Below are 23,777 nucleotides of genomic sequence, written 5' to 3'. Positions count from 1 at the left end.
AGCTGAGACCCAGGAAAGTTAAATAACTTGCCTGAATCACACCACTGACACACCATTTAATTAGCTATGATCCAGAGCACTTGGTGCTGGTAGGGTATTAGGGATGACCAGCATTCTAACAGTTCAGTTCAATTCCTTTAGACAGAAAGGAAAGTGGGGGTGGAGGGAAGAGAAGAGAAGAGACAGAGACAGGGAATGAGTTCTTGATTTGAACCCAGGTCCTCTGACTTCAGGGATAGTGCTCTTTCCACCATACCACAAGTCTAGAATTTCTTCCTTATATAATCTTACAGGAGAAATTAAAGTAAACCCAATTTGTCCTTCCAAAGACAATCCTATGTATATTTAAAGACAATGGTCATCTCCCCCTAAAATTTCCTCTTCTCTAGACTCAGTATCCCTATTTTCTTCTGGAAATCCTTGCACAACATCATGTCAAGTGCCCCCCCCCCATCAGTGTTCCTTTGGATGAATTCATATTTGTTGGTGACTGGCTGAAAAAATGACATGCTCAGCTTTGAACTCAGTACTGTAGGTGGTCTGAACAAGGGTTTTCACCTTCATCATTTTGAATACAATAGATCTATTAATGCTTCCCCAAGATGGCAAAGCTGAGAATGTCTTAAGTGATAGAAGCATTATTGGAATAAGTGTGACATCCCCCTCAAAAGCCAACTTTAAGGGACATCGTTGATTGGGTCCATAAGTTTTCTGCTCTTTCATTAGGGCCTGAATATTCTAATTATTACAGTCATACCTCCTGTGTTTACATGTATATGAGTCCATGTGGATTGATAGAGAGACATCATATTTGTTGTCTTTTGGGGAGCTAAGAGCTGGGTTGGGGAAGGGAGAGAAGCCTTCATCGTATCTCCTGGTCCTGGTTAGCTTTTGGGTGCAGGTTCTACTCACTGCTGGTTCACAGAGGAGGAAGCACTAAACGGGTCATGGAACAAGGATCCCAGCTTATACCACTCTTCCTTGAGAGCAGTTAGATATTACGACACCCCCCCCATCCCCCACTTTGGTCTGTGTCAGACTGCACCAATGGAATGTTATCCCCAAGGAGGGACTGGAGTTTGATCTGGATGAGATCTAAGATTATTCTCTCAACCTCCCATGCATCCCCCATCTCTGGACTTTGCAGAGCATCTGGCTGATGTGTCTCTTTGGGTCTGTCGGTCTAGACTAGCTGTCAGTTATACTCTTATGCCACTCTCTACCCCTCTCCCCCTGCACCACCTACCTTCCCACCCCCACCAGTTTATGCCTGACTAACCTTTCTGACTATTTGCTGCCATGTAATTTTAAAGACCGGCTGGCAGATGTAAGGTTTCGGCTTTTTCCGAGACTGGTTATAACTACACTTGGGAGGGGGCTCTGAGTCAACATTCGGTTAAGGTCTCCCAATCTAATTGCCCCTGAGAATTGGCACTATGTAACAGAAAGGGCTTTGTACAGAGTCTGGAATCCTGGGTTCTGGTCTTATCTCTGCCACTTATTTACCACATGACCTTGGGCAGGTGACTTTCCCTACCTCAGCCTTAGTTTCCTCCTCTGTCACAATAACAGCTTATATTTTTGGAGCATTTTAAGGTTTACAACATGCTAGCTTCAAAGCAATCCTGTAGGATAAGTAGAGTAAATATGATTATCCCCAACTTACAGATGAAGAAATGGTCTGAGAGGTGGATTGACTTATATGAGGTCACACAGATAATAAGTATTGGAGGTGGGGTTCAAAGTCAGATTTCTCGTCTCCATCCCCATGGTGCAGTAGATAACACGCTGACTTTTCAGTTGGAAGACCTAGGTTTGAATTCTAGCTCTACACTTACTAACTTAGGCAACTCACTTGCCCTGTTCAGGCCTCAGTTTTCCTCCTCTGTAAAATGAGAGGGTTGGACTAGATAACCACTAAGATCTTTTCTAGCTCTAACTCTACGCTCATATGAACTAGATTATCTCTGAAATCCCTTCCAGCCTTCATACGCTATGCTTCTGTCCTCCCAAAAGGTTAGGAACATAATCCTAATGTAATCCTTCTTTTTCATATTATATCTCATTATTATCATCATCATTTATCTTATTATTCAGCTGTGTCTAATGAAAATAAGTGGGAAGCTGCAAAGGAGCAATGGACTAGGGTGAACCACAGCTGCCCTTTATAGAGATTGGGTCGAAACTCCCATCACTCACACACAATTGAATCAGCTGTGATCCAGGGCACTTGGGGTTGGTGGGAGTATTAGGGGTGGCCATGCTTCTAACAGTTCAATTACTTTTTCAAATTCCCTTAAACAGAAAAGAAAGCTGGGGTTAGGGGTGAGGAGCAGGGTGGTGTCAGGTGTAATGAGAATAGTTGTGTGTTTGGGACTTTGTTTTTGGCAAGACTTGCTCTATTCCAACAGGACACCTTGCAACTTAAAAAAAATAAAGATCAAATAGTCAAGTCTAAGTTGTAGATGGAAGTGGAAAAGACAGTGAGAGACAAAGACAGAGACAGAGAAAGAGTGTGGGAGGGAGGGAGTCAGACAGAGAGAGAGAGAATGGATAATGGGAGAATATCATTCCGGTTCAGCCTCTAGATTTATTTATTGTACTTGCTGTTTATTAAACTCTCTCCACAGCAGGAGCGGGCTGGTAAATACACAAGCTGATTCATTAGCATTTCTGGCCATCTGCTTCTCAGAACCAGGAGTAGGGGGCTGCGTTCTGACTCCCCAGGTTAGGTCAGGACCGTGTTTGGCAGACAGGTTAGATCTCAGTGGTAGCATGGTTTCAGTCTTCCCAGTGATGGACAGATAATGAGGAAGGGGTGGGGGTGTCAGCTATGACATCTTTAGGATCCTTGTCCTGGGGTACTACTCTTTGAGGTGGGGGTGGGGAAGAATGAACTTCCAGAATGAAAAAAAAAGGACACAAGGGAGGAGGGTCCTATCTGGTAGCTCCCTTTCCCCTGCAGTAGTCAGCCAAAGTACTGATCAAGAGTCCACCGTGGTCAGTCTTGTGTTACATTTTGAGACAGTGTCAGAGGAGAGGACATAGGAAAATGGATAGTCCCTGCCCTTGCTACAATCTGTGCAGTATAAGGCAATTTTATTATACTTAGAGAAATGTTTATTAAGTAGTTGAGAGGGTGCCCTTAGCCTAATACCAATGTGTAGGGTATTGATATTCTAGGATAGTGGAAAAGGGCTCCAGATGAGGCTTCCAGGAAAATTATCCAAAATGAAACATTGCTTCGTAAAGCCATTGTCTCCCAACCCATCCCTAACCCTGTGTGCCTTCTCGGAAAAGCCCAAAATGAGGAAGGAAGTGGCAGATCATATATTTAGAGCCGGACAGGACCTTGAAGACCATTTAGTCCAATCCCTTCATTTTATAGGTGAGGATCTGAGATCCTGAGAGGTTGTAATTTGCCCAAGGTCACACAAGTGACAGATGCAAGATCTGAATCCATTTCCTCTGATTCCAGAACTAGCACTCCTTCCACTGGATTGGATGGAGCTTGTAAAAAATAGGGGATTGGAGTTTGAGGAAGGTAGGAAGCAGTGATAGGGAGAGTATCAGATATCCTCTGGACCTAAAGTAATAGTATGTTAATCTCATAAATTCAGCTGTGCCAATAAGAGAGGGTTAGAGAAGACTGATTATGGACATCTGGAGACAGGGCTGTGTCTTTTGCTGCTTAAGACATTATGAACTCTGTAGTTAGAATATGGCTTCTGGTCTCCACTTCTACCACTTACTCACTGTATGACCTTAGTCAACTCACATTCCTTCTCTGGGCCCTGGTTTCCTTCTCTCTAAAATGTCAGGATTGGACTAAGAATCCTCACTCTGATAGCTCTTTGATCCTATAAGTCTGTGAATTTCAGGCTGGTTAGAAGGTAAGGGATTGGAGAAGGACTATTTTTGTACAAGGGGGCTTTGGGGTGCCCTTTAAAGCATTAGAGCTGAGAGAGGAATGAGCAATCATCTGGCTTAAGAGCAAATAAAAGTCCTTCTGGGCTACCTATGCCTGGCTATAGAAATTGGGGATTTACCTTTGGTGTCTTGCCTCTATCCCATCTAGACACTGGGTCCCATGCTGGTTCCCCATCTCAGGAGTTAATGAGCACCTCTTGCCCCCATATGAGGCAAGCAGCAAGAAGTTTTAATGCTGAGATTCTAGCTGTTCTGTTTCTGACCAAATGAAGGATTTGAAATATTCATCAAATAAGACTGCAAATGGCCTGGGGAGTCAGAATTTCATGAGTAACCTTTTGAGGATTCCAGTGTGAATTCACATATATAAAGCAAATAAGAGGAAATAGATTTAAATGGCAACAATAGGGACCGGGGCTAATCTAAGGAGGAAACATACTGCCTGGGACCATTGTCATATTAGAAATATGCAGCCCATGCTTCCCAGGAAGTCTATAATAGTGTGAACTTCCATATGCTGGGATATGGTTGTAGAGGCAACCTAAGAGACAGTATGAGAGCAAAGGGAGCTAGAGGGTGGAGAGATTTTTTCCCAGTCAGTGCCTGGAGCTAAGGCAATGGGATTATTTGCTAGGGGTTGTATGCAGTAACCTGCATTGTTGCACTTTGAGAGGGAGGTAGAGGGACTGATGTTGACCTGCTAACTCTGGAAACTCTGCCTAATACTCTGGTATCTTGGAAATTTTCCCAGCCTGCAGACAGAGGCTGTCCCACTCATTTATTTGGTGTCCTCAAGCACTTTCTGTTCCCTTATGTTGAGAAAATCATTTTCTGGTAGCTTTGAGAATAGTCATACCTTAGAGCCACAGATATTGGAGACAGCTTCTGGAAGAGAGGGGAGGGCAATGCTTGTTCTGTTTCTAGGGGGTCCCTCCTAACAAGCCAACAGCTGCCCTTCCCCTTTCCTCTCCCACCTCCCCCAGGAAAACCCATACTTGTGCAGTGATGAGTGTGATGCTTCAAACCCAGACCTGGCCCACCCACCTCGGCTCATGTTTGACAAGGAGGATGAGGGGCTGGCCACCTACTGGCAGAGTGTGACATGGAGCCGATACCCAAGTCCACTGGAAGCCAACATCACCCTTTCCTGGAACAAGAGTATTGAACTGACTGATGACATAGTGGTGACCTTTGAGTATGGTCGGCCCACTATCATGATGCTGGAAAAGTCACTGGACAATGGGCGGACATGGCATCCCTACCAGTATTATGCTGAAGACTGCATGGAAGCCTTCAACATGCCTCCCCGCAGGGTCCGAGACTTGTCCTCTACAAGCGCCAACCGGGTTGTGTGCACAGAGGAATATTCCCGGTGGGCTGGCTCCAAGAAGGAGAAGCATGTTCGCTTTGAGGTACGGGACCGCTTTGCCATCTTTGCTGGCCCAGATCTCCGCAACCTAGACAATCTCTACACCAGACTGGAAAGTGCCAAGGGACTCAAGGAGTTTTTCACCGCCACTGACCTGCGCATGAAGCTGCTTCGGCCTGCTTTGGGTGGCACCTATGTTCAGCGAGAGAACCTCTACAAATACTTCTATGCCATCTCCAACATCGAGGTCACTGGCAGGTAAAGCCTGGGACTGAGGGAATGGTGGGAGGGAGGGTGGAGACTGGTATAAGAAGTGAAAGCAAATGTTTGATTTAAGGTCTCATCAATATAAATAGGAGTTGTAATTTTAAGAAGTGGGATCTCATCCCACATCATATTGAACTTTTACTTAGCAACTGAATGACACCCATAAAGGGATGTCAACTGGATTTAATTGGTTTGGTACCAAATGGCTTCCTATTCTAGCATCTTGAGAGATTATCGGAGGTATATGTCAATATAGTCTCAACAGGGGCCAATTCTACTCCTGGGATGTGAGTCATTAATCTAGGAAGCTAACAATGTCCTGAATATTGGCATTTTTCATTAAAGGATCGTGGTTCCAATATACATAGATGTTGGATTGCCATCAGTAATGACTCCATTTCTTACATTGTGCTGTTTAAAAAAAAGAAAAAAAAACTTCAACAAAGCCTAAATAAGGTTTACTGGGTGGTGGTTGGTTGTTCTATGGTACAATTGGCTAATTGGTTTTTTAAATAACTTGTAGTTTTGGTATAGCACTGGGTTGATTAGGGACACCCCCCCAATCAACTGAATCCCACCCAACCTATTCTGTCAAATTTCAAGATTTAAGGGGCAGGTAACAGAGAAAATGAGATATAAGGGCATGCTCCTTTCAGATTGATTTGCACTCTGAAATATAGTCCAATCCTTCATTTCCCTTCACTACATAGCTAGAAATCTTTTTCAATAAAGAATAAAAGAAAAAGGGAGAAAATTAACCAACATATCAACTGAGTTTGACAGTATATTAAATATTCCACACCGACAGTCCCCCACTTCTGAAAGAAGAGAAAGGAGTGCATCATTTTCCCATCCCTTTTCTAGGATGACTAATTAGTTTTTATGGTCACAGGAGAAATTAAATTGACATACTTTGACATTCAGTCAGCATAGATAGCTTCTTGCCCAAGGAAAGTGGGCTTATGGTGATTTGAACATCTGCATGAAAGCTTAAACAAATTAAGTGCTATTGGAGTAAATTTTTCCTTCCCTAGGCCACTTGACCAAAGTTGCTAAATTGGAAACTCTACCCAAGCATAAGTATGAACTAGACAAAGTTTATTCTTCAGTGGCCCCTTTCCCCCTTCAGCGAACTCTTGAGTGGAGGTTGTATTACTTACAGCCCATCCTCCCTAGCTTGGCACTATGTTGTTGCTCCCATCCAGGGCAACAGAGTCCTGCTAGGATGTCTCCTTTTCCCTCATAAAGCTATTGAAGTTCCTCCATCCTGTATCAAAACCCCTGAGGACCAAGTTCTCTGTGCCATTCAGGATGACAAATCACTCATCTGAGAAATGTAATCATGCTAATGGGACAGGGCTAGAGGAGACCCTTCCATAGGACTCTCCATCTCCTCCCAGATAACACATGCATTTAAAGAGGGGCCTTCCACCCCCTTTAATTTTAACCCAAAGAAGTCAGTCTAATGGGAGGCATTTCATACCAAGCAGAAGAGCACCATGGTTGATCTGTGGTTACAATTGTAGGAAGAGGAAGTGAAACAAGGTCAAGAAAACAGAATTCCTGTCTTGAGGTTTAGCTGGGATCTACATTATACCAGCCAGGTCAGAATAGGCAACAGTGATGAGCAGGATAGACAATGTCAGGAAAGACATTGGTTATGGTAGGCAGCAGGTATAGGGAGAGTCAAGCTGAACAACATTCAGTGTTTATAGATGGCTGTAAGTCAGGCACACACAGTAAGAGTGCAAGCCACGGTAGTCCAGTACCTTGGACAGCTCCAGAAATCTCAGTGGTCTCTCACAGAGCCCTGAAGAGGAGTCTTGGGACAAAGACCAGTATGCATATGGAAGGGGTGGAGATGGAGAAGGAAAGGTGATGTGACATCTATTTATAAAGAAAAATGGATCCAGTCCTTTAACATTATGTTCCAGCTTCTCCCCCCCACATCACTTAAAATTTGGACAAATCCCTTCTTTCTGAGATTGTTACCTTGTCTGTAAAAGAAGGGGATTAGCCTACACGATTTTCAACATCCACTCTACCTCTAGAAATTCTGTGATCACTTTGTTAGGCTAGTAGAACCCTCTTTCCCCACTGCCCCAGGCCTCACCTGAACCTGGAGGTTCTCATCTCACACTTGGTATGAAGACCCCTGTGGGTGGCTGGTATTAGCTGTAGTGGTGGCAAAACTATAGCAATCAATTCATAGATAAAGTAAATACTCTTCCAGTGGCTAGTTGGCAGCACAGATTGTAGCTTGGTGTATTGATTTATGAGGTCTGGTTAGATGGTTCAACATAAGGCAGTGATTTTCTTTGCTTTTCTTTTTTTACCCCACTTCTGGTGGAGAAACCACCACTATCCTAGTTGATATTTGGGGTCCTGTTGGCATCAAGAAGCCATGGGAATGTCAAACCCAGAAAAATATGGTGGAGAAGACAGAATCTGACCTACTATAACCATAATGTACTCGATCCTTTCCCAGAACCACCGTGAGTAATGTCCCATACAAAGTCTGGTTGGGCCAGAACCAGGTATTCCCAGGCACTGTATTTCTGAGAATAGATGTGTTCTATGGGTACCTTCACCTACACCTGTGCCTTGAGGCTGGTTCGGACACGTTTGGTAGAACCTGATCAGTATAGTCAAGGAGACCTGGGTTCTTGCTCCAGCTTAGGTCCTAACTCATCTGTGTGATCTCGGGCTAATTACTTGTTCAAGTAAGGAACCTGGCAACAGCACTGGATCTGGAATCAGAGAACCTGGGTTCAAATCTCACCTCTGTCCTTGTCTACTATCTGTGTTACCTTAGACATTTCACTTCACCTCTCTAGGCCTCAGTTTCCCCATCAATAAAATTTGGTGTTCTCTAAAATAACTTCAAGCTATAATAACAAATGTTCATTTTTTAAAAAAGAAAATCAGTTCATAGGTTAGAGTTGAAGGGCACTTAGAACCACCTAGCCCAACCTTTTCATTTTATAGATGAAGAAACTGAGGTTCAAAGAAATTAAGTGCCTTGCACAAAGTAACACAGGTTAGTGACAGAAGTGGGATTTGAGCCCAAGTCCTCTGACTCCAGATGCAGTGTTCTTGCCAGGACTTTTCCAGCATTCTATATTCCATTATATTGCCAGGACTAACATTCTGTATTCCATGGTCAGCAGTCCCATAAAGTCTATACTGATGGAGAGTCAGTGCTAGGCAAGAGTTATAGCTAAAACCCCTTCATCAGAGCAGAGAAATGTACCCAGAGCCCCAGCCTCCTGTCTTCCCTTCCCCCAGTGGTTTCTAATTGAGTACAGCAATTCAGCATTTTAAATGAGCAGAATCTGGAGGAAACACCATTATTGTGAGAGTCTTGATGATGGGGACAAAATGAGTGTGCTCTATATGCCACTTCATTTTCCAACTCCATCCCATTATGGTGTCTCCTATGCCTAGAATGCCCTCCCTCCCCACCTCTACCTCCTGGTTCTCCTGGTTTTCAACTCAGCTCAAATCTCACCTTCTGCAAGAGACCTCTTACCTGATCTGCCCCCCCCCCACAGCTAGTGATTTTCTCTTAGATTACCTTCCATTTGCAATGTATATGTCTTGTCTATACAATTACTTACATGTTGCCTTCCCCATTGGAATGTGAGCTCCTGGAGGCGAGGGATCATGTTTTTGCTTTTCTTTGTATCCCCAGTGCTTAGCATAGTACCTGATATATGGTAAGCTCTTAATAAATGAATATTGACTGACCGATTGGCTATGACCATTGAAGGTTGGTGGTGCTGATCAGGGCTAATATTACTCAGAATATTGTGCTATACATGCAGTGATGTGGAATAGCGGGAAGGATTTTTGAATGCAATCTGTTCAAAGAGCAGAAATTCCCTAGAGTTTTAAGTCAAGGAGTTTTGAGGGTTTTTTTCTTCCTCCTTCCTGAATGGGTAGAGTGGCTTCTTGATCTCCTTCTATCATCATAAGCTTAATGGCCACAATGGAATGAAGAAAGGCAATGACAAGAAGTCAGCTCCCACTTCAGCCCTGGTAGTTTTCTCTTTGGCTGATCAATCCCAACTCTAAAGATTGGTCAGTAGGACCAGACACTAGGTCTCAGTAACTTTAACAAGATCATCTGGGGCTAGGACTTGGGGGGTCTTTTTCTCCAATAAGATAAGGAGCACAAGCTGTCTCTGACAGCCACGGGAGCAGGAAAAACAAAGGGAAATATTGAATGTGAATGGCAGAGACTGTACCCACCTCCACAGCCAGAAGTAACATCCTGTTCTTAAGGCTGGACAGTCAGGGCATGACCATGCCAGAATATTTCCCAAGAATGGTATTTCCAAGCCCTTCCAATTAAATATTAGCAAAAAAATAAAAATAAAATAAAAATAAAAGACACCAAGTAAATATTAGCCTCACATATCCAATCTAACTTCCATCCCCAATGCAGGCACTAGGTATTAAAAAATACTTTCAATCAAGCTATTGAGGGAGCTCAGAAGAAATCTTTGCACATAAAAAACCTTGCTAACTCTGGGGGTGATGCCTTCTGAACTAGTCCTTAGCCATGACCACATTGGCCACCCCATTTTCCAGGGTCATGTGCTAGGGCATCCACAGCCAGTGGAGAAAAGGCACGGCTAGAAACTGTCCCCTGGAGCCTGAACCTTCTCATTCGTCCTCTTCCTCTGTTGTGCTGGTTCCTTTCTACAGTACTTAGGCCTTTGGCAGCAGATTGAATCCAGCCTCCAGCTTGCTCTTGTCTATCGGAACACCGTCAAGAGATCTGGGGCTTGCTATTAATGAACTGTTTGACCTTGAGGGGGTGGGACTAGATGAACTTTAAGGTTCCTTCTAGTTTTAAATCTATGATCCTTTGTTCTCAGGTCCCTCCCAGTCTTGACCTTCTATGAATCTGTAGTTCTATGACTGTAAGACCCTATGATCTGATGACTAGGTTTAGGCTTGAAATTGGCAAAAGGAACAAATCTATTGGTGCCCACTTGATGGGGATGCACCTGATTTGGAGAAGGTGTAGGTGCCTTGGCAAGGGAACCCAGCTAGGAGTTGTCAGGGGGAAAGGTAAGGGGGAGGGGAGAAAAACCGGTGCAAGCACCAAGAATAATTTCATACTTTCCCCTCACCCACATGCCCTACAGGCCTGGCCAAAGACTGAATGCTGCAGCTGGAAATAGCTCCTGTTCTGTCGAGAAGCTAATTACAGAGGCTGCTTAGGGGCAGTGAGCTGCCCCTAGGTGCCCAGATGAGATGGAGAGGGGCCAGGGGCAGCGGGAGTGGGGAATCAGTGCAAATCAGATCTTGATGCTCTGTGTGGGAAAGCAGCAAGAGGAAGAGGCAGAGAGGGAGTGAAGAAAGGCCCCAGACCAACAGAACTGAAACAAGAAGGGAGCCTGGGGTGGGAGACTGAAATAAAGCCAGCACCTTCCTGGCACTTGACCTCCTAGATAATGCAATTCTATCTTCCCACCTTGGATCTCAAATCATTCACCTGATCACATCCCTAGGAAGGGCAAGAGATGAACCAGGGGTTGTTTTTCTTTGTTGTGCTGATATTGAAACTCAAGCCCAGAGTGGAGAAGTCAGTGGCTTTGAGCCACTGAACACATCTAGGAGTGACACAGTTATTTGTGGAGAAGTCTAAGCTGAATCGGAATTCCCCAGGACAGTTTTCCCTCTGTAAATGCAATACTGTATACATTCGTGTAGTAGGAATAACCAAGAGAATCCCTGATTTGTTGGGAGAAAAGGCACACACCCCTCAGCAAGGAGCCAGAGCACATGCCCAAATTCATGGGAGGTGCCCCAGTCCAATAAATCCTGGGTTCCTCTGATTACCTTTGCTTGTGCACATAGTAGGTACTTAATTCATATTTGTTGAACTAAAGGTAGGGACTTGGAGGAGAAAGTACTTGACGTGACCAGCATCAAGGTGCTGACATTCATCACTTCCTCTTAGAAAGCAGCATCATCAAGTCCAGTTCTCCTGTTTTTCACATGAGGAAACTGAGGCACAAAGAGGTTAAGTATCTGAGGTGGGGCCTAGGTCCTCCTGGCTCCAAATCTAGTGCCAAGATAAGCAAAATGAATAGGTTCTTAGGTTTAGACTTTAGCAACTCCCTCCTTCCTTACCCCCTAGGCTTTACAAAGTGTCTCTCTACTGGACACTACATGCTACTATACCTTCTCCTTCTCCCAGAAAAAAGGAGGAACAGGGACTCAAGCCCTTAGAAATTCTGCCCAGTTTAGGTGTCCACTCTGCACAATTCAGTTCCGGGAAACTGTGCTCTCCAGAGTACCACAAGAAAATAACCTCTCTGCCCAGAGCATCTTATAGAATATCAGACTTTCTCAGATTCCTTCACCTGATATTCAAGGCCTTCCACCCTCTGGCGCCGTCCTACCTTTCTAGCCCCGTCTCATATTACTCCTCTCCATGCATTCTGCATTCCAGCCAGACTGCACCGCTCTCCACCCCCCTCTCCCCTCCCTTGCATACTCAATGCTTTTCTGCCTGAAATATGCTACTTCTTTCTCTTCAACTACCAAATTCCTACCCATCCTATAAAGGTGAAGTCAAATGCTACCTCCTCCATGAAGCCTTTCTTCTTATTCTGATGTGGGTAATGATTTTCCCTGTTGGATTTCACAGTCTTTTGTCTGGTATTTTTTGGTGCACCTAAGCCACCTTTTTTTGGTTAGAGTGTTTTTTTGGGGGAAGGGATTTTTTTAAAGTTATTGTTGTTTTGGTCATTGGTGTAAAAGTTTCTCTTGAGAGAGCAAGCTTCCCCTAACCAAATGTATGTTGGTGCCCATTCTTCCACTTTCAGCCTCTGAGTTGCTCGGAATGCTGAGAGGTTAAAGTGAATTGCCATAGATTACACAACAAGCATGAGTCAGAAGTGGCATCTCGCCTATGATATTATGTATTGAAGCTATCCATGTTTGTAACCCCTGCTCTCCCACCACCCCCCATCCCTGCCTCTACCATAAGCTTTTAGAGCATAGAGGCAATCTCTGCCTCAGTCTCTAACATCCTTTGGGTGGACTCAGAGGAAGGAAGTGAGGCAGTGAAGTATGAATGGAAAGAGCACCAGATTTCTAGTTTGAGGCCATGGATTCAAAACCTGACCTGGCACTTACTGCCTGTGTCAGCCTCTCTGGGTTATAATATCTTTACCTATAAAATGTGGGAGTTAGACTAGATAACTTCTAAGCTCTCTTTCAGCTTTAAGTCTATAACTCTATGCACTAAACTTCCACCTAGCACAGTGTTCTGTAAATAGTAGGCTCTTAATAAATGCTTACTGAATGAAAAAGTGAGTGCACCTTAAAAATCATCTAGTCTAACCTTTTTTACTTAACAGATGAGGAAACAGCAGGAGCAGTGACTTGCCCAGGTTCACGTAGTCGATTAGAGGGTAGGGCTGGAGGTAAAAGCCAGTTCTCCTGATTCCCAAGTCCAGTCCCTGTTCCTACTATCTCAAAACATTCCAGAGAACTTGGGGTGAATCTGAGGGAGAGTCGGTAAAGCCATAGCAGAAACCTGGAAGCATGAATATTTATTTGCCTTGTCTTCCTTAGAAAGATTTTGAGCTAGAGAGTCACTTTCTAAAGGGAAGAGAGAAAGAGATTAGCTAACCACACAACTTTGCCCCAGCTTTCTCACTTCCTATCACTTCTTCTGCCCCCACCCCACCCCACCTTTGCTGCTGGCAACCACCCCCCCTTAGTTTTTTCTCTCTTTCGACTCTTCTTTCTCTGTCTCTCTCTCTCATTTCTGTCTTTCTTTCTGTCTCCATCTCTCTGTCTCTGTCTCTATTTCTCTCTGTCTGTCTCTCTTCTGAATTCTTTTCCTCATCTTCCATAAACATACTATTTCTATTGATTGGCTGGGTAATTGGAGATGGACGGAACTAGGGCTGAGAATAGAAACTGCTGGGGAAAAAAATCCCTGGTTTGTGCATGTCAGTGTGGGAGGGAATAGGGTAGGCGGTGGGGAGACAGAGGCCTTTCTACTTACTGTACTTATGGGCACACTCCCTGCCTCTTTACACGGTACTTTATAGCTAAAGAGAGTGGAAGGGAAAGCATTTATTGATACTGTTCCCGAAGCACCAGAGCCCTGGTGGCTCTGCAGAATATAGCCCCTACCTCTCTCCCCCAACCCGAGGTAGAAAGTTGCTATCTCATAGGAAGCACTTTCCCCCTGATTTTCTGCAAAACACCATTCACACCTCTTACTCTTGTCCGGCCTTCAGATTTTCAGGACTACTACTGCTGACAGTGGCAGTCCACTCAAAGGGACAAGTTATGCAAAGAAAAAAATAACCTTTAGCTCAATTAGGCTCAAGAAATTGAAGTCAGTGGAGCAAATATTAAATTCAGTGCCTATTATGTGCAAATCATGGTGCTAGGTATTGTGTGGGGGATATGAAGATGAATGGCCCCAGCTCTCAAGGAGCCAACAGTCTTGTAGGTTAGCAGTGCAAATTTGAATGCTGAATGTGTGTCTGGCATGCACTAGAAAGATACAGTATCTTCCCTCAAGCATCTTAGACTTAGAGGGGATAGAGTGCCAGACCCGGAGTCAGGAAGACCTAGGTTCAAATCTGGCCTGAGACACTTCCTAGCTGTGTGATCTGGGGTAAGTCACTTAACCCTGTTTGCCTCAGTTTCCTCATCTGTAAAATGAGCTGGAGAAGGAAATGGCAAACCACTCCAGTATCTTTACCAAGAAAACCCTTAGTGGGGTCATACAGAGTCAGACACGACTGAAACAACTGAACAGCTGAGGACAACTAGGGGTGGAGGTTGGGGAAGAAGGGGGTTTTGAATGTACACAAGTTTATATGGTAAGTCTGTGTTCAGCCGGCTTGACCTGTCTTGATAAGGATAGGAAGTCCCAAAGATATATAAGTACATTTGAAAGAATGTCCTCTTGAATTCTCCTTACCTGACTCCTCCTGATGGTACAATGGCAAGAACATTGGATTTAGAGTCAGAGAGCCTGGGTTGAAATCTCAGCTCTGCTGTTTCCAGTCCCCTGGGATCTTAGGGAAATCACTTCTTTTTTCTAGGCTGTATCTGAGTTTCCTCATTTGTAAAATGAAGGGGTTGGAGTAGGTGCTTTCTAAAGTGCCTTTCATCCCTAAAGCTCTGATTCTGTGATCTCTAGAGCCCCAGCCAGTCCTACTCCTTTCCCTGGGGAGGAGAGGGAATGGTGACTGATTGGCTATAGTCCTACGAGGCTGCTGAACCAAAATGAGATACTGAGCTTCTGAAAGGTACTGGGCATAGATGTTAGAGCAGCGTTTACTTTGCAGGAATGCATGATTTTATTCATGGACACATAGGCACATGGTCTACCCGTGCTGATACAGCTCACCCATGCCTTGGTAGATGATCTTTAGGAGTTACTACAGCTAAAAGAGGGACCGTCTGATAGAGGTTATAGATGACAGACTTGCAACTGGGACAGTTTCTGCCCTCAAGAAGCTTAAGTTCTAATTGGGAAAACAACATATATAAGGATGCTGAAAGAGGAGGGGATAGGAAGGATGTAACTCGTGACCTGTTGTTGTTTGCCCTTCATATGGGCAAAGGACCAAGGACGTCACAATGTTGGGGTCAAGATACTGTGTGTTTGTCTCTGGCTGATCAGTCCATTACGAGCTAGGAAAGTTCTACTACAGATCAGGCACAAATAATCCATTTGAACCTCATGACCTTGAACCTCAATCTAATTTTCTTCAATTAGAAAATGAGGGAGTTGGCAAATGAGCTTTTAAGCCCTTCTTGGCTCTGAACCATGATAGTACACCCTCCTTTTATCCTTACAAGAAATAGGCAAGGTGAAGAAGGGCAATTTTTATTCTTTGTATATAACAGAGGAGGCAAACTGAGGCTTGGAGAGGTTAACCAACTTACCCCAAATCACACAAGACATCAGTGGGTGGTATCAGGACTGGAACTCAGGTTTCCTGACTCCTGCTAAGACCAAAACTTCTTCCAGTAGAAAATGCTACCTTTCCCTAGATCCATTGTATGTGGCTCTTCAGTGAGCTCACCATCTGCTGGGAGGATGAGGGAGGCAGACCTATATGGATAGCTAGCTGGTATAGTGTTTAGAGCACTGGACCTGGAATCAGGAAGACCTGAGTGCAAATCTAGCCTCAGATACTTTTTGTCCGTGTGACCTTGGCCAAGCCATTTAACCTCTGTCTGCCTCAGCTTCTTCATCTATAAAATAGGGATAAGAATAGCATTTACCTCCCAGGATTGCTGTGAGGATCAAATGAGATAATATTTGTAAAACACTTTGGAAACCTTAAAATGATAAATAAGTGCTAGTCTTTATACAATGATGCCTCAATTAGGGAGGCCCAGGGTATCCCCTGGAAAATAACTCTTTTGTTTTGTTTTTTAAATTAATTTTTTTTCAATTAACAAAAAAAAGAACCTATTTTCTCTCCTTCCCACCTCCCCCCTAAACATAGACACAGCTCTTTTCAAAGTTGCCTGTGTTTTTTTAAAGCAAAAATCTTCTTGATTCCTACATAGCAGTGTTGGCTTCTGTCATAACACCCAGCAGCAGTGTTCCCACTAAGACAAAAATACCTCCATGAACAGTTCTGATCAGCCTGCACCCATAGGAAGGTAAATGGGTAGGCCCACAGCCAAACTATGAAGCCAAGGACATTTGTCTTCTGGTGCCCCAACCACTTTCTGGACTGGTTTTACCCCATCTATAGAATCTGGCCCCTGGCTTTGAGTGCTTAGTATCCATTTGCTATCTATATCCCCCCTGCCCCCAACTGGAAAAGCTCTAGAACCATCACAGACTAAGAAATGTGGTATACTGGAAAGAGAGTTGTGCTTGGACTCCACAAACATCTGAATTTCATTCATATCTGTGCCAATTACTCTGTGACTTGCTAGTTATGTGACCTTGACTCTCTAAGACTCCATTTTCTCTTCTATAAAATGGGGATAATAGATTTGTAGTGCCACACAGGTTGTGAAGATGGAATGAGAGGGCATAGGTAGAAATGCTCCATGTGATAATAAAGAGTCCTATAAACATAAGCTGTTATTATTGATTACTCTTGAGTATGAATGAGGCTTGGCCAACCTGTTATCTCACACGGCTGTTATTTAGTGAATATTTAATGATATTTTCATACTATAAATTCTCCTTTCTGGTATCTCTGTCTCCTGTATTAGTTCTACCTCTGGTAACATTTCTGCCAACAAAGTGGGATGTGGATGTGTACCTTCTTCATTAGCACAGGTGTAATTGTAATGAGCAGACACGTGTCCCTATAAACACAACACAGTCAGCCCTCAGCCCCATGTGGATTACTCTTCTTTAGAGAGGATCTGAAGGAAATGTTTCAGATTGCTTGGTTTCTCCTTTCTAGGCCTAGCCCCTCATTGTCAGTGTGAGCTCAGGGAAGGGAAATTCCAAAAGAATGAAAAAGGTGTGTCTGCTACCTGACTCCCTCTCTTTACCCTTGCCTCCATCACCAAACCAAATCAAGTCCGCCCCCATTCTGAAGTCCTATAATGGGTCAGTGACCTTGTCCAGGAGGCTCCAGCTCACTCCCCGTTGTTCTTTGTCCTCTGTCTGTGCCAGTTTCCACTTCTGGCCACTGGAACTCTCTAAGTCTTTTTCATCACATTGACTAACAGGCTGTAATTGAAGCTAATTGGCCATGCACAGGACAGACGGGGATGCTTAAGAAAAATCAAATTTGGGAGGATACAGATCAATTCCAGGCTAATTAACAGGAATTTTCTTCCTCTCCCACCCCATGTACACATCTTTGTACACAGGCACAGACAGAAAGAGCCCTGATATGTGTTATTTGAAAAGCAACAGATACACTGAACATGCTTACCTGTCCATCCATGAACATATCCACCTTTATTCGATACCCATTTTATATGTGCATACAACCATTCACACATGCTTACATAAACATACATACTTATGCTCACACATACCCATTTACACACATATATACATATATACACTCTTCCACATACATACCTGTTTATATATATGCCATACAAATACATGCTTACATGTATGACTATACAAATAGATAATTATATGCATATACAGTGCAATACATTTATGTGTCTTGCTTATATGTACACCCATATACACACATCTGTATAACTTATTGTATACATGTTTATATATACACCCATATACATATGCACATATTCATTTATAATCCAGTTACCCATATATAATTAACTCAGATACATAGACATAGATATAGGAAGAAAGGAAACAAGCATTTATTAAGTGCCTACTGTGTACCAGGAGCTGTGCTAAGTGCTTTGATCCTCACAACAAGCCTAAGAGGTAGGTGCTATTACTCTTGTTTTTCTTTCTTTGCTCTGCACCAATTCATGTAAGTCTTCCCATGTTTCTCCGAGTTCCTCAGATTCGTCATTTCTCATAGCATGATAGTATTCCATTTCATTCATTTACCACAGTTTGCTCAACCATTCCACAATCAATGACCACCCACTTGGTTTCTACTTTTTTTTGTTGCCACGAGGAATGTTGCTATGAATATTTTGGTATATATGGGACACCCACCAGTCTTGCAGACAGCCCTTTCCCCACCCACAATTTTCAAACCCTGGTTTCATCCCCAGCACCATCCTGGCACCTCTGGTGCAGTGAGTGCTTAGAGCTTGAGTCAGCCCAAGAAGGTGGTTAGAATTTTGCCTCTTCTTCTAGAGGAGTGGGGGTGGCTAAGTCCCCAACCTGCTCATTCTGGCAGGGTTCTGGAGTAAAAACAGACTTCCTTCTAAGCCTCAAGCTTTAAGAAGGGTGAGGTGCCTTTCCTGCCCCCATTCACATCTGCAACTCCACGTAGCTTCATGGATGTTCGTGGTGCTGGCCCACCCCCAACTCCCAGACCACCCTCACCCCTTGCAGAGCTGGTGGGTGGAAGGTTGCTGAGGAAGCTGCCTCCGGCTCTGAGTGGATAATAGGATTTCATCAATAGACTGAGGGAGATGATGTATGTTAAAGCACTTAATAGAAAAGAACTTCGTACAGAAGCCCAAATTCGATTTGGCCAATGAACTCAATTGCCGGCACGGCTGTGTTCCTGGAGGAAGGCTGGCCAGCGTTTATACACATTACCCGGCAACACTTGGATTATTGCAGTGAGACCTGGGTCCTCTAGTCCCCTGCTTTCTTTCAGTCTACTTCCCTCTTGTTTCTCCTTTCCCATTACCCAAGTTCATAGCACTATAGGATTTAAAACCGGAAGGAACCCTAGAGAACAATTCCTCTCGTGCCTGCACCCTGCACACCCAACAGCCATTGCAGCCACCTCCCAACAAAAAGGGAAGGGAATTAACTAAGATTATTGCTCATAACTTTAGCATGATGTTGTGGGGAAAGTGCTAACCATGGAGTCAGGAGAAGTGGGTTTGAATTCTGCCTCTGGCATTTATGAGCTGTATGATTCTGAATGTTACTTCCCCTTTTGAACCTCAGTTTCCTCATTTATAAAATGAAACTGGTGCAGCTAGGTTGTGCCTCGGATAGAGCACTGACCCTGGAGTCAGAAGAACCTGAGTTCAAAACTGTCCTCAGACACTAACTAGCTGTGTGACTCTAGGCAAGTCACTTAACCCTGTTTACCTCAGTTTCTACATTTGTAAAATGAGCTGGAGAAGGAAATGGCAACCCACTCCAGTATCTTTGCCAAGAAAACCCCAAATGGCATCATGGAGAATAGAAACAACTCAACAACAACAATGAAAATGGAACTAGAATACTTATACTGTCTACCTAATAAGATTTTTCTTAAAACAGTATAGAAACATAGGTCATAATTATTTATTTTTTTAAACAAGAAAATGAGGTGGTGTAATGTGGCAGTAGACTAGTCTTGGAATCAGGAAGGCTAGGATGCAAGTCCTACCTTGGACCATGTGACCATGAGGTTAAATCACTTAACCCCACATTGTGCCAGGCAACTTCCCAAGACTATAAATTGATAAGAAGAATAGCCAATATTTATATAGCGCTTACTATGTGCCAGGCACTGTTCTAAGTGCTTTACAAATATTTTCTCTTTTGATTGTCACAACAACCCTGGGAGGCAGGTGCTATTATTATCATCCCCATTTTACAGATGAGGAAACTCAGGTAAACAAGAGGTTAACTGACTTGCTCAGAGTCACACACCTAGAAAGTATGTGAGGTCAGATTTGAACTCAGGCTCCAGGCCCAGCTCCGTATCCACTGTGCCAACTAGCAGCCCCATAAGTTACCAATGAATTACCAGTCAGCATAAATAGATAGAGTTTCTACACTAGGCGTTTCCTTCACCCGTGAAATCACATAGCCAGGTTTTTTTGTAGGTTTTTTTTTTAGAAGTCCAAGGAGAGACAGAGTGATGAAAATGGATTTGATTCTTTTGAGAGATGTGATACATCCATAAACCTAAGCTTCCCCATCTGTAAAATGAGGGGGTTGGACTAGATTCTCTGTAAGGCCTCTTCCCAGTTCTAAATGCTAAGATCCTCCGTGCACATATTTATACAGCGCTGACAGCCTCCAAGCTAGGTGGTTACAAAGGCCTGGGGAGTTGGGTTCCCCCTCCATTTCAAGCCCCAGGACAGCTTCCCAAATAGTTTTGTCTCTTTTGAACTTGGAAAGTGGGCAGACCTAAAGCATCCCAGTACCAGTGCCAGGCTATATGAGCCTCTTCCTCGCCCTTCCTCCCAAACTTACCAGTTCCTCTTGCCTCCCCCGGGGAGCAGATGACATCACTATTTTAGGCAGCTAGGAATTGACCTACATTTATACTGCCATCTGTATCTGGGAGGGACTCCAAACATCCAATTCTTCTCCTGGAGAGGAAGGAAAGGCCCTAGCTCACGATTTTCCACAAAGACCCTGCTTTAGGCCCAGTGCCCATACGGAGCTCCCCCAGCAGCTCCTGGGCACTGCCCACTCCTCCCTGTGGGGCAGGGCACACTCCAGCGTACCACAGGCCGTCGTCCCACAGACCCAGCAGCTTGTTTCGTGATGTTGCTAACTACCCCCGACCAGAGCACTAGTCACTGTAGCCAGGAGGGGGTTAAACGAATGTGCCAGACCTAGCTTGGGCAGACACTGATGCTGGGCTGAAAGGCAGCCTGGTTTGGTTCATATCTCCCTGGGAACTCAGATTGACTGAATTGGGGACTTCCTTAGGGACCAGAAGCAGAGAGCTCCCTTCAAACAAACCCAGTCTCCTGGGGCTTGTTAGAGACTCATCAATTACAGCGAAGCAAACAATTCCACTAGAAAGTCAGACTGATTGGCTTCTCTGGAGGGCGGGGGCAGCAGAAGAGTTTGCCCTGGGCCAAAGGGGTGAGTGGAACACTGGGAGGATGGCAAAGGGGACTGGTTTTCCATCAGCCTCTGGATCTGTGTCCTGCTCCTGGATGGCCCACGTGGGAGGGAGCCTCAGGAGAGAGAGTTGGACTGCAGAGCCAAGGAGAGCAGGAACAGAATAAGATTCCAGATGGCGTGCAGGCCCTTAGCCTCAGGCTGGCAAGGCCTGGAGAAAGTATAGGTCACTGTCTGCTCCAGGGAGCATTTGGCTTAAGAGATGTCGCTGATGCTGAGCCCAGTTCTGAGGCAGAACCACAGCTGTCCCAGGTGCAGACCAGAAAAGAGCCCTTTTCTGAGCTAGTAAGAACCACCATATCTGTGTGGCCAAAGGACAGAAAAACTCTGAAAGCCTGTCATTTCTAATGGGGGAAAGAGGTTCTCAAGAGCTAGAAAGAAAGAGCCAGAGGGATGCTTGAAGAGAAAACACTGAGGACAGTAATGGTTATGGCATTGCCCAGCTGGGCCCTCAGTTCCCAATGTCTCTTTCTAACTAACCCAGCTCTAAAGTAAGCCAGGCAAATGCCCTCATGGCCAGGCCGCTCAAGGTCCTCTATCTCAACTCTGTCTTTTAACATAGAAAACAAAACAAAACAGAAAAACCTGAATCCCAAAGAGGAAAAGGAATCTGCCCAAGATCTCTCAGGGACCTAATGATGGCCGATGGCCTTGTACTGTTTTCCTTTCATGCAGGAGAGTCTTGAAACTGTCTTTTGGAGGGCACGGGAGCAAGAGCTACATTTTGGAATCAAAGGAACTGGGTTCAAATGCCAGCTTTGACACTTAATACTTGTGGAAGATTGTTTAGCTGCAAGATGACAGGGATGGACTAGGGGATCGAAGGTCTCTTCCAGCCCTAAATCTGTGATACTGTGACCTTTGATTAGATTCTCCTAAACAGACTGTGCCTATCAACAAATTGGCCTTCTGTTTTTAGATTTCCAGCACACACTGGGTTCTAGTTCTGCCTTGGCCACTAACTTGCTGTGTGACATTCAGCAAGTTCTTTGCACTTTCTGGGCCTTTGCTCCCTCATCTATCTAGGGCCTAACCCATCTTTTAAGTCTAAATGTGCATGTAGAGTAGTAGAAAGAGCACTGGATTGGGAGTTTGGCGACCTCTGCCCGTTAAATACATGAATGACCTTGGGCAAGTCATTTTCTCTGAAGGAGCTCCGTTTTCCCAGTCTGTGAAATAAAAGGATTAGACAGGATAATCTCTGAAGACCCTTCTAGTTCTAAATTTGAACCCAGGACTCTTGACCCCAAAAGAGTTCAGTGCTGTTCTCTTCATAGAGTCTTAGTACTCAGTGGAAATACAGTAAATGCTTATACAGAAAAAAAGAAGAAGAAGAAATAAAGCAGCATGGACCCCAGCAGAGGAGCTAAACTAAAGTGAAAGTCCATTGTCTGAGCAACAGCAATAGGTCCTGATGCACAGAATCATAGTTTTTACGGACTTGGCAATCATTTATTCTGAAGGTAACATTTTTAAACATTTATCAGATCACCAGAAAATGTCTAGAACTATAGAAGGAAGGAAAAAAACTATTTATTAAGCACCTACTTTGTGCCAGGCAGAGTGCTAAGTGTGTTGCAACTAATATTTCATTTGACCCCTACAACAACTCTGGGAGGGAGGTCGTTATTACCCTCATTTTATAGTTGAGGAGCTGGAGAAGGAAATAGTAAACCACTCCAGTATCTTTGCCAAGAAAACCCCAAATGGGTCACAAAAAAATTGGACGTGATTGAAATGACTCAACAACAACAAAAGTTTGAGAGAAGCTAGGTGGCCCAGTGGATAGAGCACAAGGTTGGGAGTTAAGAAGACCTGAGTTCAAATCCAGCCTTAGACACTTACTAGCTGTAAGCTCCTTAAGGGTAGGGCCAATTTGACTTTTGTTTTTGTATCCTTGAACCTTAACACAGTGCCTGGCACATAGTATGCACTAAAATGCTTGTTGATTGATTAATTGATTGATTCCACCAGGACCAAGAGCACATCTTGTTTTTCATTTATGTTTAATTCCTTGTCTTGTCCCCCAGTGCTAGATACTTTACATACAGTAGGTGCCCAATAAATGATTGTTGAATAAGTGATCATTGGAATAAATATGGCCCATAGGACCCCATGCTGCTATAATGATTTAAGACAAAATTCATCTGTGCTATAAAAGTTTTTTAATAGTCATGATAATTACTGCTGCTTCCTTGGAATTTCTCTAAAGACCTTTCCAAAGAACTCTCTGCTTACTCTTGCGAGTGAATCAGAATTCCCTGTGCACCTGGGCTGAAAATGACCTTGGGAACCTACAGTAACCTTGACCATGGCTATCTGGAGCAAATGGTAATATGAAAATATACTTAGTAGAACCAGTCTTCATTGTCCAGGTAACTTTGAAAATACTTGCTGTCTAGAGTAAGGACTTAGAGTATCTCTGTGAGCTCACACTTGCCCTCATCCTTTCTCTGTGAAGGGAGGGTATTTCTTTTTTTTGCAGACTTGCGATTTCATTGGTGAAGGGAAGCAGATTGCCAATTGCCACGCAATTTACGGTCCTTAGAGAGTTGCCTGGGACCCTGGGAAGTCAGGTGACTTGCCTAGGATTATATAGCTGGTATCTGTTAGAGGCAGAGACATGAGTCTCTGTCTTCCTGACTCCAAGGCCAATTGTCTAATACACCTCCCTGCGTCTTGTAAAAGGCATCGGGGCAGAATTGGTACAAATGGTAAGAAAGGTGGGGCAGCTAGGTGGCATAGTGGATA

At 44.1% G+C, this 23,777-nt stretch overlaps 1 protein-coding gene across 6 annotated transcripts in view; it reads left to right on the top strand.

Moving 5' to 3' along the window:
• Positions 1–23,777, top strand: part of NTNG2 (netrin G2) — a 99,912-nt gene that overhangs the window by 36,625 nt on the left and 39,510 nt on the right. For all 6 annotated transcript variants that reach the window (XM_027869647.1, XM_027869648.1, XM_027869651.1 and 3 more), the window contains one exon: positions 4,914–5,557. In XM_027869647.1, the coding sequence (XP_027725448.1) occupies positions 4,914–5,557 (644 nt within the window). The remainder of the gene's footprint in view (positions 1–4,913; positions 5,558–23,777) is intronic.

This window comes from Vombatus ursinus, unplaced genomic scaffold, assembly GCF_900497805.2.
Source record: "Vombatus ursinus unplaced genomic scaffold, bare-nosed wombat genome assembly UNPS02014793.1, whole genome shotgun sequence".
Classification (NCBI taxonomy): Eukaryota; Metazoa; Chordata; class Mammalia; order Diprotodontia; family Vombatidae; genus Vombatus; species Vombatus ursinus.
The sequence above is the reverse complement of the archived record's forward strand: the minus strand, read 5'-3'. Positions and strand labels throughout refer to the sequence as shown.